The sequence below is a fragment of the Portunus trituberculatus genome, chromosome 38 (genome assembly GCF_017591435.1).
Source record: "Portunus trituberculatus isolate SZX2019 chromosome 38, ASM1759143v1, whole genome shotgun sequence".
In the NCBI taxonomy this organism is placed as follows: Eukaryota; Metazoa; Arthropoda; class Malacostraca; order Decapoda; family Portunidae; genus Portunus; species Portunus trituberculatus.
The window spans coordinates 13,886,190-13,906,189 of record NC_059292.1 but is presented as its reverse complement, the minus strand read 5'-3'; the positions used below and the strand labels follow the sequence as shown (position 1 = coordinate 13,906,189).

The 20,000-nt window shown below is 42.2% G+C and overlaps 1 protein-coding gene across 9 annotated transcripts in view; it reads left to right on the top strand.

Annotated features, from left to right (window-relative positions):
* The window catches only part of LOC123515241 (protein pangolin, isoforms A/H/I/S-like), a 407,961-nt gene that overhangs the window by 20,164 nt on the left and 367,797 nt on the right, over positions 1 to 20,000 (top strand). For 8 of the 9 annotated variants that reach the window (XM_045273828.1, XM_045273834.1, XM_045273827.1 and 5 more), the window contains exons 2-3: positions 14,640 to 14,736; positions 16,427 to 16,512. In XM_045273828.1, the coding sequence (XP_045129763.1) occupies positions 14,640 to 14,736; positions 16,427 to 16,512 (183 nt within the window). The remainder of the gene's footprint in view (positions 1 to 14,639; positions 14,737 to 16,426; positions 16,513 to 20,000) is intronic. The other variant, XM_045273829.1, reaches the window with a different exon arrangement.

The following is a 20,000-nucleotide window of genomic DNA, read 5'->3' as shown; positions in this document are numbered from 1 at the left end:
GCTTGGCGCCGCGATGCTCTGGGTGAAATTGCTGCGTCAGTAGGTGATGATGGCGATGGAGGCGGTGGTGATGATGGTGGTGGTCGTAGTTGTTGTAATAGTTGTAGTAGTAGTAGTAGTAGTAGTAGTAATAAATGTGTTGATTTTAGTTTGTTCAGAGACAGTGAACTACTACTACTACTACTACTACTACTACTACTACTACTACTACTACTACTACGTGCTGTGACTAGAAGATATCAAATACAGAACAGTGAACTTACAAACTTAAGATACAAATACTAAATGGGAATACAAATAATGATAGTAAACAAATGAATGAATGAATGAATAAAGGAATAAACAAATGCCATAGATAGATAATACACCAATACTGGGGAAAAAAATATTTATTGGCACACATATTCCTTATTAATTAAAAAGCGAAAATAAAACGAAGGGTCGCGAGTGGAATTAAAAAAAAAAGTGAATAAAAATAGATTAATCCTATATATTTTAATTTTAATTTCATACATGGCAGCGTGAATCATATTTCTCTCTCTCTCTCTCTCTCTCTCTCTCTCTCTCTCTCTCTCTCTCTAACAGGATATCGCTCGTAAATCAAAGCGTCACGGACCAAATGTTATCAGAGGAGGAGGAGGAGGAAGAGGAAGAGAAGGAGGAGGAGGAGGAGGAGGAGGAGGAAGGATAAAGTAGTATCAGGTAGTGGGTAAGTTTATAGTGATGTGTGGGAGAGGGGGGGGGAGAGAGAGATAGAGAGTGTGTGTTTTGTGTATGTGTGTGTGTAAAGAAGTGTCATGGAGAATGGAAAAGGGAAAAAAGATGGGTGGAGAGAGAGAGAGAGAGAGAGAGAGAGAGAGAGAGAGAGAGAGAGAGAGAGAGAGAGTGGTGTAAAGAAAGAGAAAAAAAAGTAGCGTGGTTTGAGAAGGGAAGAAAAATAAGAAAAGAAAAAAGCAAGGAAATTGTTACATGTCCTCCTCCTCCTCCTCTTCTTCTTCTTCTTCTTCTTCTTCTTCTTCTTCTTCTTCTTCTTCTTGCTCTACCACCACCTCCCAACAGATCTCCACGTGCCTCATTTGAAAGGGGGAGGGAAAGTTTAAGGAGGAGGAGGAGGAGGAGGAGGAAAGACTCGATTACCTATTTCCTTACCTGCCTTACCTGTTTGTGGCTGCTTTTGAGGTTTGATTGCGGGGGAGGGGAGAGGAAGGGGGAGGGAGAGGCAATCTTGTCGAAGGGGATTATTAGGGAGGAGGGAGGAGGTGAGGGGAGGGGAATAAAGGTGTGTCTTGATTGGGTGATGATTTCAGGGTAGGGGAGGGGAGGGAAGGGGAGGTTAGGAGGAGGGGTGGTGAGAGGAGAAGAGATTGGGTTTGGTGGGGTGTGGGGGGAAGACTTGGTTGGGGGTGGTTGAGAGAGGAAATGTGTGTGTGTGTGTGTGTGTGTGTGTGTGTGTGTGTGTGTGTGTGTGTGTGTACCACCACCACCACTACTACTACTACTACTACTACTACTACTACTACTACTGCTGCTGCTGCTGCTGCTGCTAACACATTAACCATCCTGTCCTCACTATCCAATATTTTCTCTTTCATGTTTGTTATTTTTCTCTTCCTCCTCCTCCTCCTCCTCCTCCTCCTCCTCCTCCTCCTCCTCCTCCTCCTCTTCCTAGTACTCCTCATAATATTACCACTTGTATTATTCTGCAAGAAAATAATAGTAAAAAGAGGAGGTGCAACATGTGGAGGACAGCTTAGCGAGTGGTGGAGGAGGAGGAGGAGGAGGAGGAGGAGAAGGAGATAAGGTTCAGTATCTACCACTTTCGGTGTTTGCCTCAGACCTTTAGCGATAGTGTGTGTGTGTGTGTGTGTGAGAGAGAGAGAGAGAGAGAGAGAGAGAGAGAGAGAGAGAGTGGGGTAGTCTTATCTGACGTACCCCTACCCTCCCAACTTCCTCCACACATACTCTACTCCTTGGCCTCTCTCTCTCTCTCTCTCTCTCTCTCTCTCTCTCTCTCTCTCTCTCTCTCTCTCTCTTACGACCCTATCATCACCTACTTCATTAACACCCTCGTTCTCTGCCTCTCCCTCCCTCCCTGCCCTTTATCTCCCTCCCATTCCTTCACACCTCCCCCTCACCCTCCTTCCCTCTCAAGAATTATTGGTTCTGACCCTTGACACAGATGACCCTCGATATGCCGCCCCAGGGTCAGGCCACGCGGGTCGAGCCAGGTCACGTGACGTTGTTTTGGTAACGTGACACGAAGATGATGTTAGAAGAGCAGAACACACACACACACACACACACACACACACACACACACACACACACACACACAGCCAGTTCATTAATGTGTGTATGTAAGTATGTATATATTTTAAGAAGAATGTGTGTGTGAGAGAGAGAGAGAGAGAGAGAGAGAGAGAGAGAGAGAGAGAGAGAGAGGTAAGATTAGGTTAGGGAGGGGAAGGGATGCATTGGGAAGGGGAGAAGCGATTGGGATTGCTTTGTCGTGGTTATCCAATCAGCGAGGGGAAGGGAGGGGACAAGAGGGGAGGTGGTGGTAAAGGGGGAGGCGGAAGAGAATAAGGGTCGGTTCAGAATTGACTTCTTGGTGGAATTCATTCTCTCTCTCTCTCTCTCTCTCTCTCTCTCTCTCTCTCTCTCTCTCTCTCTCTCTCTCTCTGAGTATTAGCCTTTTCTCTCTATCTCTTTATCCAGTGAAATGAAATCGCTTAGGAAATTGAAAAATCTGAATTATTACTGTGCGTCTTTTTCATTTTTCATTTATCGTTTTCTTTGCCTCCTCCTCCTCCTCCTCCTCCTCCTCCTCCTCCTCCTCCTCCTCCTCCTCCTCCTTCTTGTTGCTGTTTGTGCTGATGCTGCTGACGTTGTCTTTTTCTCCTCAACGCCTAGACCTATAACTATAGATTTAATACCACCACCACCATCGCCGCCGCCGCCACCACCACCACCGCCACCGCCGCTGTCACCACCACCGCCACCGCCACCGCCGCCGCAGTTACTTGCTCTTTGTACCCTGAAATTTTTTTTTTTCAGATTTTTTTCGAGTCAGCATCTTCTGTTATGTTTGTTTCCGTGCAGTGTTATAATTGGCGGTGAAATAGTTATCAGGTTATTAGACATTATTATAACTGATTGTGACGTTTATTGTTTTTACGTTATTTTGTTATCACCATGATTTGACCTGAAGTGTGTCGATCGCGCATAATCGTTGGAATTTAATATTTACTTCACTATGAGTGGCAGTGAAATCCATTATATATTTAGTTGTTTCTTCGTCAGTAAAACAAAACAACGCCGACTGACAGTGAAAACACACCAGCGTCTTTAACCCTTTCATTACCAGGACGCGTTTTCATATTCAGTCTGGTTACTATTTGGCGATTTTATACAGCTTCAGAAACTTATGTGGAGGATTAGAATAATGAAGATTGTGGCCATTAATCTTCTGACCTCGATAGACTCTTCCTGATGTCAATAAAATCATCTAATCACACACAAAACTGAAGGTAGAAATGCGTCCCACTAATGAAGAGGTGAAGATTCGCAGTGAAATTCCATCGCACTTATTCATTTTTCATATACCCGAACAACAGATGAGAATTTCCGGAAGAGGGAGAGATTGAAAAATAACAGATTTTTTTTTCCCGTGTACTATTATATCGCTATTTATAATATACCTTTCACAAACATTTACGTTTTAATACAGTGAAGGTGTAAAAAGTTTTCGCATGTCCTGCTTCGTTGCTTCGTCCTTGTGTTTTGGTGACAGGTGTGTGTGCGTTGCGTGGGTTGATATTAACAATTCTCTGTGGTAATTGTGCTTTCAGTGCTAAGTAAGCTGAAAGCACTGATGCGACGTGTGTTTATGGGCGCTGCATGACAATACCCGCTACACTGCTGCTGTTTTTGTGTCCAAGGGCGGCTCTTGTTGACGTTTGGAATTGTCAGACTGCGGGTAAACGATGCGTCCTGTTTGAGAGAGAGAGAGAGAGAGAGAGTGAGTGTGTGACTTGATATACCCTTCGATATCTTCCATATACACAAAACACTACTTTCACAAATTACAAATGGTATCTAAACTTAAGTATCAAAGCAGCAAGAGCTATAGATACAAGAGATCAAAGTATAGACGAATGGAACACGCTAAGATAACAAGACAAACAAACGACAACAATCACTAATGCCATAGACAGAGTGAATGTCTAGACTTAACCCTTTCAGTACTGGAATGCATTTTTATCTCGAGTTGGGTTTGATTAGACGATTTTATTGACATTAGGAAGGATCTTTGGAGGTCAGAAGATTAATGGACACAGTCTTCACTATTCTAATCCCCCCCACATAAGTTTCTGAACAGGTTAAATAGCCAAATAGTAACCACAATTAATAGAAAAAACGCTTCTTGGTACTGAATGGGTGAAGGAACATGCGTAGGTGATGAACTGAGAGAAAAATTAAGACGATGACTGATAATAATAAAGCGAATTAATGTATAGACGGAAGAAATAAGCATAGGTGATGAACTGAGAGAAAAATTAAGACGATGACTGATAATGATAAAGCGAATGAATGTATAGGCGGAAGAAACAAGCGTAGATGAACTGAGAAAAAAAAAAAACAAGAAGACAGTGAGTTATACTATAGAAAGAGCGAATGTATAGACGGAAGAAAAAAATAAAGAGAAATATTACTGATAAAGTGAATGTATAGACGAAACGCGCGTATGGTAATAAAGCGGAAACAAAAATACAAAAGACGGTGAACGATAATGAATGTATAATCGAAAGAAACACACGTAGATAATGAAATGAGACGGGAAATAAAACAAAACACAAAGAAAAAAAAAAAACGAAAGGTGGGAGGGAGGTGGGAGCAGCAACACCGCCACCTGCAGTCCCAGTGGTGACGATAACGCGATAAAGGCGATAGCTGATAAGCGCTCCGACTCTTTTTTGTGCCTAACGACCTTTTCTGTGACGCCCCAGTGTTTTGAATTTTAATAATGCATAACAATTAACATAAATTTATACTTTGTGTGTGTAAGAGAGAGAGAGAGAGAGAGAGAGAGAGAGAGAGAGAGAGAGAGAGAGAGAGAGAGAGAGACTAAACGGAGGGATGAAAAAATTAATGGAGGCAAAAGAAAAGGAAGAAATGAAAACGGAAATGAAATATAAGTAGTTAGCAGACAAGAAGCTTAGAGAGAGAGAGAGAGAGAGAGAGAGAGAGAGAGAGAGAGAGAGAGAGAGAGAGAATATCAGGCTAAAGAGCTCATAAACATTTACAACATACTGTATAAACGTAATATTCGCCTACATTGATAACAACACACACACACACACACACACACACACACACACACACACACACACCCCACAAGTCGTAAAGTCAGCGGTGGCGGCGGCGATGGTGGTGGTGGCGGCGGTGGTGGCAGTGGCGGCGGCGTTCCACATGGGTGACTCTTGTTCCCACGTTGTTTATAGTGTACGTAAACACAGTAGTAGTATACATGTGCGTATTAAACCGTGCGTGTATTCGCCGCTGGCATCTAATTGACGTGGACAGTGAAGAGGGAAGGGTGGAGGAAATGTGGTGAGCTGAGCAAATACTGTGTGTGTGTGTGTGTGTGTGTGTGTGTGTGATGGGTCCCGGCCATATTCAGTAACGCCTTGCTCTCACAACGACAATTTTTTAAGTCCCCATAGACAACTCGCAGGGTTTTCAATACAGTTTCTCCTTATGATCAACTAGAAATGTTGCTAATCCATCACCAGAACCACAAAAGTACCCTTAAAAAACATGAGTATCTTCAACTAGAGCCTTTGGAAATTTTCGTCGTGAGAGTGCAAAGCGTTTCTGAATATGGTTCGGGGACGGAGAAATGTGAAGGGAATGCGTATATTGTTCGAAAACTTAGCGGCAGTGGACAGACAAACATCACTTCGCCACCTGCTTCACTGGTTCAGGTTTCGACTTTAGGAGCGTTTCGTGAATCATTTACTTTAGTTGCTTCATTGCTTCGTGTCACCCTTAGACTCCTACTGCTCCTTAAACCTCAACTAAATCTTTTACGTCTCCTCCTCCTCCTCCTGCTCCTCCTCCCTTCACTCGTCTCTCTCCTCTCAGTCATCATCACGTCCATGAATTAATTAGGCATTACTCACGAGATCCGAATGAAAGGTTGGAGTGTCAGGCAAAGAGTAACATGAGGCAAACCAGACGCTACTGTACGCTGCCTTTCATCTCCCCGCCGCACTCTGAACTACGCCGACACCAGCGCCATCTCTTAGTCACGCAGGGGAGCGACACTCACGGGCCATCCCTCTCTTTCTATCAGATGAAAAGAGGCTTCCTAATCTGCTTAGGCGAGATAAGATCAGTGTGCAATGTTACACAGCCTGACGACGACACATTCAACATTGATAACAGTAGGAAGTGTAATGGAGAAAACTTGGAAATGGCATCCGAATTAGTAGTAGTAGTAGTAGTAGTTGTTGTTGTTGTTATGATAATGGTAGTAGTAGAAGTATATGTTGTTGGGTTTAAAGGGGAAACTGCAGTTTGGAATGGGAAGGATTAGGAAATAAGGGATTTAAGGCTCAAACGGTGCAGGATTTGTTGACTAAGCAGCAAGAATGTGGCAGGGATTAGCGCGTGAAGGATTGATTGAAAAGTCAGAATTAACAGTTTATCAGAAAAGCACAGGGCAGGGAAGAAAGGTGTGAGGTGATTGACGTTTCCTTTTACAGTCTCCTCCCTCCTCCTCCTCCTCCTCCTCCTCCTGCTTCCTCTCCCTTCCCCCACACATGGCTCGTTTTTCTCCCAAGACATAACCTACCACCACCACCACCACTACCAACACCACCTCCTCCTCCTCTTTCTTCTTCTCTCCCGATTATCTCCCATTACCTCCCGTCCATCCCGATAGACAGACCGACCAGAAAGAAAGAGAGAAAGAGAGAGGGAGAAGGACAGAAAAATAACATCCAATTCCAAGGAGTTAAATGACCCAGCGAGGCGGAGTTTTGCGTCTCAATGTGAAAACTAAATAGAACTTTCCTCTTCTCTCCTTCCCTCCTTCCCCCTTCCCTCCCGCTGGCCTGGGGGTAAGGGAAGCGAGGAGAGACGGAGAGAAGGAGGGAGGGAGTTGCTAAGTTTTGGTTCACGCCTCACCACCCGCCGAGGAGGGAGAGGAGGGAAGAGAAGGAGGGCTGGGTTAAGGTGAGCGATCCAACGTCTTGGGTGTCTGGCGGTGGTGATGGTGGTTGTAGTGGTGATGATGGTTGTGGTTGGTGGTGATGGTGATAGGTATAATGGTGATAGTGGTTGCATTACTTCCTCAAATACTTACAAGCCTTAATTCTTTCACTCCATTTTCCTCACTTCCGTACTCTTTGAACTTGTTAATTGGTACTCACGCGTCCCCAACACCTCCCTACCACTCCCCCAACACCCCATCACCGCCACCCACACCCCGACCCCCTCCCTCGCAGGCCAGGTGCAGTCTACACCAGAAGGTCTGCAACACCAAACCCCCATCCCGCCCCGACCCACCCCGTTCCTCCTCACTCCCACCTCCCCCACCACAAACTCCCGCCCTCGCCTCTCACTTGTCAGGCTTCCCTCACCCCACTCCCCACTCTCCCTTTCCCCTTCTGTTACCCCTTACTCTCCCTTTCCTCTCCCCATCCCCTCCCTTGCGTCTCTTGTCGTTGTCTCTGCCACCACCACCACCACCACCACCAGCACTACTACTACTACTACTACTACTACTACTGTTCCCTCCACCAAGTTCTCTCTCTCTCTCTCTCTCTCTCTCTCTCTCTCTCTCTCTCTCTCCGTTTTTTTTATTTATTTATTTTATTTTGCTCTCTTTCCTTCGTTTTTCTCTTCTCCTTTCTTACCTTGTTACTGTTCTACCTTCTTTCCTTTCTTTCTTACCCACCATTTTGCTATTCCCTACCATTCCTTCCTTCCTTCCTTATCTATTTCTCCTTCCTTCCTTCCTTCCTCCTTCCTTCCTTCCTTCCTTCGTCAGCAGTATGCCATAAAGATTCATATTAAAGAACCTTAAGAACGGTTTCAAAGGCGTGTTCCCTCCCTCCCTCCCCCATCATATTTTTCTTCCCCTCCTTGTCTACTTCTCCTCGCGCTATTCCTAAAGAGAGTGACACTTATGTAAGCCTTTTTTTTTTCTCTCTCTCCCTTTTTTTCATGTATTCCGCGTTGCTTAAACCGAGCTGCTTAAATCCTGCTTTTGTATAGGTTGTTAGAGAGAGAAAAGAGCAGCAAGCGGGTGTTGAAAAAAAAAAGGATGAGAAAAAGAAGAAATATTCGTACGTATCAAAAAAAATGGAGAAGAATTTGTGGTATGAATGTAGATGAAAAAAAAAAAGGGCAGAAAAAGAAGGAATGAGTAAGTGGCAGCATCTTGAGACAAATTGGTTTGCTTTTCGTGAATCTTCTTACTTTTTTCTTTCTTTTTTTCACCTTTTTTTTTCTTTGTGTGTGTAATGGACGTTAAATGGATCTGAGGTGTGTGTGTGTGTGTGTGTGTGTGTGTGTGTGTGTGCTTTTTTTACATGTAGATTAGTTTTTCTTCTGTTGTATAGTTTTTTGTGGTCTTGTTATGTTTTTATTGTTTTTTTTTTTTTTTCTTTAACCTCTTATTTGTGGGAATGATTCGTGTGTGTGTGTGTGTGTGTGTGTGTGTGTGTGTGCGTGTGTGTGTGTGGTTGGATGGGTAGAACATTTACGATACAGACAAACGAACAAAAATAAGATACACCATGTAATAAACACACACACACACACACACACACACACACACACACACACACACACACACACACACACACAGACACGTACACCACCAAGAATTTTCAAGGCGCTAATAATGCAGGTGAACTTAAGACGCTGTGATGCACCTGCTGGCCTCCTCTTGGCACCGCCCTCTTGACGCCTCTTGAAAATAGGAACCGAAATGGGCGTGCAATTATACGATGCTCATACCTCGTTTGCTGAGGAGGGGGCAGTTAAGGAGGAAGAGGAGGAGGAGAGAGAGAGAGAGAGAGAGAGAGAGAGAGAGAGAGAGAGAGAGAGAGAGAGAGAGAGAGAGATGATTAGAGGAGGATGTATAGTAGAAAGAGAAAGAAATGAAGGAGGAAAGAAAGAAAGGAAAATGAGGTGATTGGAGAAGGATGTATTTAGAGTGGAGAGAAAGAGAAGGGAGTGAAGGAGAAAGGAAGGCAGGGAAGGAAAATGAGGTGAATGGAGGAGGATTGAAGGAGAGTGGAGAGAAAGGGAAAGAAAATATTATGATTGGAAAGGAGAGAGAGAGAGAGAGAGAGAGAGAGAGAGAGAGAGAGAGAGAGAGAGAGAGTAGGGAAGTAGGGAAGGGAAATGAGGGACTGGAGAATAGGAAAGTACAGGAGAGCTATGATAATTCTGGTGGAGGTGATAAGTAATGAAAGTGGAGGATGGTGGTGGTGGTGGTAGTGGTGGTGGTGATGGTGGTAGTGAACAATACAATGCATAAAAGCAAGAATTATAAAACCCACTTTGTGTGTGTGTGTGTGTGTGTGTGTGTGTTAATTATAGTGAGCAGTTTTCATTAGTGTGCGTATGATAAGTGCATGTTTTATTTCTCCATTTATAATCTTTTAATAACCTGTTCTGTTGTGTATTAAGTGATGAGTTTTCTTTATTTTTGCGTTTTTTTTTAATTCAACAATAACAACAACAACAATTACTACTACTACTACTACTACTACTACTACTACTACTACTACTACTACTACCACCAACAATAGCAACAACAACAACAACAACAACAGTGATAATGTAATGTTAATAGTAATGCTAACAATAATGATAATAATAGTGATAATAATAATAATGATAATGATATAACAACAACAATAATAACAACATAGCAGCAGTAACAAAAATGATAATCGTCGCATGAGGCATAATTGTAATAGTAATGTTACGCTCTTTATTTAATTACTATTGTTATTGTCGTTTTGCTGTTGTTCAGGGGGATGGTTATTAATTAAGTGCTAAATGTTGGCTTAATGAATGGCTCGTGGTGGTGGTGGTGCGTGTGTGTGTGTGTGTGTGTGTGTGTGTGTGTGTGTGTGTGTGTGTGTGTTTTTCATACTAGTGATTTGCAAATGATACAGATTTTATTAGTAGTAGTATTAGTATTAACACTTTTGACCTCTGCTACTATTACTACTACTACTACTACTACTTTTTATGTAGGAAAGGCACTGACCAAGGCGACAAAACTGCAATAATGAAAATAGCTCGCCGTGGCATCGGTCTTCGTAAAGTCGAAAGCGGTAGTCTTTTAGGGAACTTGCAGCTTCAGTGGGCCTTTTTTTTTATGTTTGGTTGGCTTTGGAAGGTCTCCCTCTTGCGTAAAAAAAAAAAAAAAAAAAAGTAATTACAAGATAAGGGCCTTGCAATCCTCTTAAAAGTGTTCAGGTCGTAGGAAGGTGAAAATACAGAAGCAGACATTGTGTTCCAGAGTTTACCAGAGAAAGGGATGAGTGATTGAGGATACTGGTTAACTCTTGCATTAGGGAGGTGGAATGAATAAGTGTGATAGAAAGATGTAAGACATGTCCAGCGAGGTCGCGAGAGGAGGGGAGGCGTACAATTAGCGAGATCAGAAGTACAGTTAGCGCGAAAATAGCTGCAGAAGGCTATAAGAGATGCAACATTGCGACGGTGAGGAAGGGGCTGAAGACAGTCAGAAACGCAACACAAATTAACAACAATCTGAGACAATTACTTTCACTCCACAAGTGTTCTGTACTGGTGTATAAATAACAATTTTGAATTGATGCTGTTGTCAGTTTGCTAAAGTATGCATCTCTTAACTTATTTGTGCGATTTTGTATTTGTATTATTATTACTATTAGCATTATTATTATTATTATTATTATTATTATTATTATTATTATTATTATTATTATTATTATTATTATTATTTATTATTATTATTATCATTATTATTGTTATTATTATTATTGCTTATTTATTGCTATAACATTACTTTTCATTGATTACTCATTTATCTATTACTACAACAACAACAACAACAACAACTACTACTACTACTACTACTACTACTACTACTACTACTACTACTACTACCACTACCACTACTACTACTGAAAATATTCGTTACAATCATGACTCCAATGATAGTGATATTATTATTATTATTAGTAGTAGTAGTAGTAGTATTAATAGCAGCAGTAACAGTAGTAAAAAACGAATAAAATAAATAATAATGATAATAGTAATAATGATAATAATAATAATAATAATAATAATAATAATAGTAATAGTAATAATGATAACAAAAACAACAACAATAACAGCAATAGTAACAACAACAACAACAACAACAACAACAAGAGCGGCGGTAATACTGACAGCGACAACAATTTCCCGCGGCTGACAAGGATCATGCACGGCTCACAGCGATTGGCACACGCAAGTTTTTCCGCATTGTGACGTTAATTGTCTGCTTTTAATCTACTGCACGGGTCGCGTCCTGGTGGTAATGCTCATCATAATAGCCTCGATGATACTGGTAATGACAATGCCTGGGTAAATAATCACTAGTAATGTTATAATAATGATGGTGATGATGGTGGTGATGGATTGATAATGTTTTCGTGTTCTTGTTCACGATTTTGTACTGTCGTTTTTGGTGTTCTTGTTCTTTCTTCTCTTCTTTTCTTTGTTTTTTTTTTGTATTGTTCTTCCTCTCGTTGTTTTTCCTTTTCTTCTTCGTTTTCTTTGTCTTGTTCTTTTCTTATATTCGTTCTTGTCTTTTCTTCTTCTTCTTCTTCTTCTTCTTCTTCTTCTTCTTCTTCTTCTTCTTCTTCTTCTACTCCTCCTCCTCCTCCTCCTCCTCCTCCTCCTCTTGCTTAGTAATTTTCTTGTTGTTCTGTTTCCTCTCCATTTGCATTCAGTCCTCTTTATTCCTCCAGTTCTGAGTACAATACTGTAAAGTTCTTATCTCTCATGTTCTTACCGTTCTCTTCTTAAATTGTATCATTGTTCACTAGCTCCTTTTTTTTATTAGCATTGTTCTTTCTGTTCTTAGTATTCTCATTTTTTTATCCGTATCTCTTCGTCTCACAAGAATCACCAGCACCACAGCCGCTATTACTATCATTACATTAGCATACATTATCTCACCATCACTGCCACCACTGCTCCCGCCACCAATCCTACTGAAGCGAGGCCAGGCAGGAGTGACGTGGGTAGACAAAGAGTACTGTAATCATCACGCCCACTGACGAGGATCTGTCGTTATTTTAGTGTCTTTTGCGCTATTCTTTACCTTCTCCTAATTGCCTTTTGCCCTTTTAGAAATGTGTGTGGCTTTCGTACTTTTTTCTCTCCCCTTGTTTTCCACTTTTTTTCTCTCTATTTCTTTCGTTTTTCCATTTTTTTTTTTTTTTGCTTCTTGCTTTCTCGTTCCTCTCTCGTTTCTGTCTATCTTTCTCTTAGTGTGTGTGTGTGTGTGTGTGTGTGTGTGTGTGTGTGTGTGTGTGTGTGTGTTTATGTGACGAGTGTTAATTGGTAAGGTGAAGACAGGTGTGGTGATGTTTGGAAGGAAGCGAGTTTACCTGTTCTGTTCCGCCTTTCTGTGTTGCTCTTGTTTGGGGGGTGAATAGGAGTAGGAGGAGGAGGAGAAGGAAGAGAGGAGGAGGAGGAGGAGGAGGAGGAGAAAGTATGTGCGTAGCTCGTATTGTTATCAGTTTTGTATAGTAATGAGGGAGAACATAAGGTATGACTTGAGATGAAATGAAATGAAAAGTGAAATTAATACCAAAAAGTTGAATGGAAAATAAGCAAATGCGGGAAAATATTCGTTGTGATTTTATTTTATGATTTTATGAGTGTTTTGTGCATTTTTTTCTTTTCTTTCTTTATTCTTCTTTTGCTATTTATTTTCCAGGTATTATTAGAGACGAATAGAAAAGATGAAAAGCATTATTAGTGTGTGATGAAATTAACTTCCTGTTTAGTAATACACTTTTGCATGTATAGCAATTAAAACCAAGAAAAAAAATTAGATGAAAGATTGAAAACATGAAATCAGAGAAAAGAAACAAGCTATATTAAAATAAAAAATGTATAAAACGAGAGAGAGAGAGAGAGAGAGAGAGAGAGAGAGAGAGAGAGAGAGAGAGAGAGAGAGAGAGAGAGAGACACGGTACACAAACCTAATTCCCGCTCTTCAAAATTTATACCTCGTTCCCTTGACTGGAGAAGAACCCACCTGCTGCGGCCGATGATGCACGCCACTTGGGCACAGAATTAGTCGGGGGGATCGGGGGCAGTAAATCTATAGGCGAGGAGGTCCTGACGCCGCCGCTGTGATGTTAATGAAGTGCTGGCTGCGGCCGTCAAAATAATTACTGTGTGTTGTGGTTTTATTGCAGTGGCGTGCCTCAGGGGAAGTGTGTGTGTGTGTGTGTGTGTGTGTGTGTGTGTGTGTGTGTGTGTTCAAGTTTTCTTTTTGTTGTTTTTTTACTTTTCTTAATCTATATACATACAATTGGATTTACTATTTATTTCTTTTATTATTATTGTTTGCTGGGTTTTTTTTTTCCTATGGTTTGTCCGTCTGTCTGTTTCTTCGTTTATCCTGTTTCTCTCTCTCTCTCTCTCTCTCTCTCTCTCTCTCTATATATATATATATATATATATATATATATATATATATATATATATATATATATATATATATATTATGTATTTTCTTTCTCTTTCTTCAATCTTTCCTTTTCAAGTGAAACCTCCATCAGGCTGACGCGGATTAGCTCCTCCTCCACCTCCACCTCCTCCTCCTCCTCCTCCTCCTCGCAGAAAATTGTTCCGGATTAGGTTTCGCTTTTGCATTTCGAAGCTTCGATTTCAAAACTCGACAATTGGCACCTTTCCCCTCGTTTGCGAATCAGAGAGAGAGAGAGAGAGAGAGAGAGAGAGAGAGAGAGAGAAAATCTATAGCTTTTGTGATTTCTATTATTGAGAGAGCGAGTGAGGGCGGCAGTGGGCGGTGTAGAGCCGTCAAGTACAGCTAATTGTGTGTGTGTGTGTGTGTGTGTGTGTGTGTGTGCAGGAATTGGGATTGGACCCCTTGTTTTATAATCACACACACACACGCACCCCCTACCCCCCCCAACACACACACGAGAGAGAGAGAGAGAGAGAGAGAGAGAGAGAGAGAGAGAGAGAGAGAGAGAGAGAGAGAGAAATCAATCCAACACACACACACACACACACACACACACACACACACACACACACACACACACACACACACACACACACACACACACACACACACACACGATAAAACAAAAACAGAATAAACAAACAGGAAGGAATAAACGAGAAGAGAAGGAAAGTGAGTGAAAGAAATCAAATAAAAAAACGAGAATAAAATATACAACCAGTTATATTCCTTGTGTGTGTGAGTGTGTGTTTGTGTGTGTGTGTGTGTGTGTGTGTGTGTGTGTGTGTGTGTGTGTGTGTGTGTGTGTGTGTGTACTGACCCCGTTTTTTTTTCTCTCCCACAGGACAAAAGTACACATGTGCCCTCCTCCTCCTCCTTCGCCCTTGCCTCTAAGAGTGATGGCCGCCTCCCGGAGACCTCCTCGCCCTTCGGCCTCTTCGGTGAGTTAGAGAGAGAGAGAGAGAGAGAGAGAGAGTGAGTGGGGGTTATGTTTAATTTGTTTTGGTATTGTCAATTACTTTTGTTCATATATTTTGCTGTAGTGACTTTTATCTCTTCCTCCTCCTCCTCCTCCTCCTCCTCCTCCTCCTCCTCCTCCTCCTCCTCCTCCTTCTTCGTGTAGTCTTCCCTCCACTTCTCTACAATCTTTTCTAATCGTTTTTTCCTCATGTCTGTGGCGTCACATTCCTCCTCCTCTTCCTCCTCCTCCTCCTCCTCCTCCTCCTCCTCCTCCTCCTCCTCCTCCTTCTCCTGCTCGTCTTTTTCATTTTTTTTATCTTATACAACACCTCTGTCAACATTCTCTTTTGCATCCAGTTTTTGTAGAATCTTTTGTTTTAATTTTTCATTGTTTCCTTTCGACAGAAACGGGGTACGAATAGAGAGAAAGAGAGAGAGAGAGAGAGAGAGAGAGAGAGAGAGAGAGAGAGAGAGAGAGAGAGAGAGAGAGAGAAAGAGTACTGGATACACTTTGTTTGCATGTCTTTTTATTCTCTTAAATTTTCATCGTTATTTTTTTTCTCTTGGTATCTTTTTATCATGTATATATACTGTATTTAGTTTATTGTATATTCTGCCATGCTGTTTTTATTTATTTATTTATTTATTTATTTTTTTTTTTGCATTAATACATGTAGTTCATGCTTTATTCACTGTGCTGTGTGTGTGTGTGTGTGTGTGTGTGTGTGTGTGTGTGTGTGTGTGTGTGTGTGTGTGTACAGTCTCTGTCAGTCAGTACTCAGTAGTCGTGCAGCTTAACACATTCACTTGTACTTAATTTTCAATATCCCTTTGGTTTTCAGTGTCTTGGTGTACACTATAGTCCGTCTACTCTAAGATGGCTCCTGGGTTTAAAACATATTGTAGCTTATTGATAACGTAATGAGTTTATGTGAATGGTACTTGTTTTCTGTTGCTCAACGCACTTATTACAAGGATATCTCACGGTTTTCCTCAAGATTTGACAACTACACATTCCCTGGGACACCATTCAAACCGAGACCAAGGAGCAACAATTGAGTAGACAGACTATAGTTGTCAGTTGTCCACCAACACACCACCACACATTTCATTTTGTACTTTCCTCAAATTTTCCCTTAACCACAAATCATCTCAATACACAACTTGTAAGATGGAAAATCTGGCCAGGGGCAGCAAAAACGCTTCAACATAAAAAGACCCACTTAGATACCAGTCCCCGAGCATGTCTGAGAGAGTTAGCTAAAAGAATGGGATAAATGTCTTGAAGCCTCTCTCTTAACCCATCCAGAACTGATACACATTTTTACTTTGAAATTTGTGTACGATTAGATAATTTTATTGACGTTAGGAATGGTGCTATGGAGGAAAGAAGATTAATGGCCACAGTCTTCACTGTTTTAAACGCCCCTCATAAGTTTCTGAAGCTGTATAAAATCACCAAATAGTAAGCAGAATGAATATGGAAACGCGTCATGGTACTCAAGGGGTTAAATGAGAATGAGATACACCACCAACATGTCAGTACTCGGTGATGAGGAAGAGGAAAGCTAAACGGTAGAAGGGAGAGCAGCACTTCATTCTTGCTTATGACCATGGGGTGTACGTAGCTTACCTTTCTTCTCACCTGCATATGTTTTGCGTAAATTACAGGTACGTCACCGTGGGGAGCCGACCGACTGGGCTACCTTTCCCCCTTCGCCTACGCTTACACCAACGGGACTTCTGCCATGGTGAGTACTGACTTCCCTGCGGTCTGCTATACCTGAGTAACTTGACTGTACAGTAGTCCTCTCCTCCTCCTGCTCCTGCTGTTCCTCAAGTGATGGGGAGTCCTTTTGTATTTTCTATCTGATAAGAATGTTACTCTTGTTTTTTTTTTTTTTCTTATTTGGTTGATGGGAAATACTTTTTGTTGTTTTAAGTGTACTGTTTTCCTCTTTCCTTTCCTCTTCCTTGGCTGATGTGGAGAGTCCTTTGTGTTTTTATACTACGATTATTATCTTTTTTATTTGGTTGGTGGGGATTTGTGTGTGTGTGTGTGTATGTGTGTGTGTGTGTGTGTGTGTGTGTGTGTGTTTCACTGTTGAATCTGCTGCAGTCTCTGACGAGACAGCCAGACGTTACCCTACGGAACGAGCTCAGAGCTCATTATTTCCGATCTTCGGATAGGCCTGAGACCAGGCACACACCACACACCGGGACAACAAGGTCACAACTCCTCGATTTACATCCCGTACTTACTCACTGCTAGGTGAACAGGGGCTACACGTGAAAGGAGACACACCCAAATATCTCCACCCGGCCGGGGAATCGAACCCCGGTCATCTGGCTTGTGAAGCCAGCGCTCTAACCACTGAGCTACCGGGCCGTGTGTGTGTGTGTGTGTGTGTGTGTGTGTGTGTGTGTTTGTTTACTGGTTTACATATTCTGTTTTCCTTATTCTTTTCCTCTTCCTTTGTTGGTGTGAAGAATTATTTGTCGTTATTTTTACATTTTTGTTTTTTTTTCTTTTTGTTTTTTCTTCTTTTTTTTTTATACTATGTAGTTTTGGTGGGAAGTATTCATTGCCTTTGTTATCTTATATCTTAATACTTCTGCTACTCATCCTCCTTAATTGGTGTGGAGAATTCTTTGTCTTCCTTATCTTTATGTCAACAGTGTTCCTTCATGTTGGTTGGTTGGTGGGGAGAAAGAAACATTTGCCTTTTAATGCGTCATATCTACAAAACCTCTCATTTTCTTTGATTTGGTGGGGAGAATTCCTTGTCGTTACTATCTTATGTCTGTATATTCACCTGTAGTCTTGTTTTTTTTTTCTTTTATTTATTTTTTTGGTTGCTAATTCTCGCTCTTAAATTCTTATCTCCTCATCACTGCCCTTTATTTCATTAGATAGTGTGTTTACATGGCTCACCACATACAGCCTGGTAAATAAGGTGTTTTTTTTTTGTCCCTTTTTTTATATTTTTCTCATTCCATTCCTCTTTTTTCCTCTTCAACATACAGCCTGGTAAATAAGGGGCAAGAGGTCTGTTGATTTTTATTTTCTTCTTCTTCTTCTATGTTCCTTTTTTTCTATATATTTCTCATTCCATTCCTCTTTTTTTTTTTTTCTTCTTCCTCAGGTTGTCGACATCTTTTTGTATAGCATTATCTTTGCCTCCTTTACGTGACGGCCTTGGTTGGAATTGCCTTGTCTTGTTCTGGTTTTTTTGTTTCAAGTCTCGTTTTGTGTGTGGTGTGTGGAGGGGACTATGTATTATTTCCTTACTTGTTTTCTTTTTACATGGACATATTTTAGCTCTACTGGTTATCATTTGTGCTCGTCCCATGTTACACTATTGATTTTCCTCCTCTTCCTCCCGTTATGCCTCGTCCTCTCTATGAGTGACGCGCATGAGTGGATTAACGAGATTCCCGCAGTCCACATGTATACAGTGCACTATAGTCACGGCCAACCCACAGGCCTGCATCTAACTGCAGGGAAAGACACACACACACACACACACACACACACACACACACACACACACACACAGCTGATGTTAACGTGAAGATGATTAAGATGGAGATGAATCAAGACTGTCACGTCCGCCTGCCTCTTCCCTTCCTTTCTTCTCACTGTGGAGGAGAAAACGGAGGAAGAGGAGGAGGAGGAGGAGGAGGAGGAGGAGGGAAAGAAGTTGCGACAGCAGATCAGGAGTTGGTAAAAAGAGGGAGGAGGAGGAGGAGGAGGAGGAGGTGATGGCGGTAGATCTGACCGCGTGGATTGTTATCGAGATCGGGCCGTTGAAACGACTTTGATTAGATTAGCGGGGTCTTTGGAGGAGGAGGAGGAGGAGGAGGAAGAAGGGAGATGGAAGATGAGAGGTGATGGAGGCTTGTGAAGTAGCGTGAGGGGTGGGGTAGGGCTGTAGTGACGGAGGAGCAGCAGCAGCAGCAGCAGCAGGAGGAGTAAAAGAGGAGGGGAAGGGAGAGGCTGGCTGGTGGTGGCGTGTCCCAGGGGAGTCTGACCCGCCCATGGAGTTTCCTTTTCGATTCGTCCCCCGAGACCAGATGCCCATCACTGCTCCAGGTGCTACCCGCCACCACCACCACCACCACCGCCGCAGTGTCCTACTTTTCCCGATACCACCACCACCACCACCTTCCCTATACCACCACCACTACCACTTTCGCTGTATCTTGTCATTAGCATCACCACCACCACCACCACCACCACCACTAACAACAACAACATCAACAACAAAACTATAACAACAACACCTGCCAGAACCACCAGTCAACACACACACACACACACACACACACACACACACACACACACACACACACACACACACACACACACACACACACACACACACATATCAGAGAGAGAGAGAGAGAGAGAGAGAGAGAGAGAGAGAGAGAGATTAACCTCAGAATAGTCAGGTTAGGTAAGCTGAAATACAAGAAAGGAGGGAAGAAAGGGCAGAAGGAAGGAAATCAAGGTGTGGTCTCTCTCTCTCTCTCTCTCTCTCTCTCTCTCTCTCTCTCTCTCTCTCTCTCTCTCTCTCTCTCTCTCTCTCTCTCTCTCCACCTCTCTCTTCCTGACGAGGTGAAGACACGTCCCCAGGTTCTAATTTTCAGGGATTTGGCGGCCCACCGTGGCGTGTGTGTCCCCGTTGGGAGAGGGAAGATAAGCATAGTGGGGAGAGAAAATGAGAGACAGGTATGCGGGTGGGTGACTATAGATTGAAGTCAAGAAGAGACAAGAAGGAGAGGATGAAAAGGGAATAGGGATAGAGAGAGAGAGAGAGAGAGAGAGAGAGAGAGAGAGAGAGATAACAACAAACAGAAGAAAGGAAGTAGAAAAGTAGAAAATAAAGAGAACACGTACAGGAAACATGAAAGGTAAAAAATGTATAAATAAGGTGAAACAAAAAAAATAGAGAAACAAACTGACGAAGAAAAATAGAACGAAATGAAAGAAAGACTGAAGGAATGAAGGAAGGAAGGAAGGAAAAGGAAGAATAGAGATAAAGTAAACAAATAGTGAACACGAAGAAAGGAACTAGAAGAGAGATACTAAAAAGGAGAGACGTGTGCAGTGGTAGTAGGTAGGTAGGTAGGTGGGTGGGTAGGTGGGTAGGTGGGTGGGTGGGTGGTTGCAGTGGCCCATCAGGTGGCAGTTGAGGCTAACGAGGCAACGAGTAAATAACGTGATAACCGCGAGAACGAC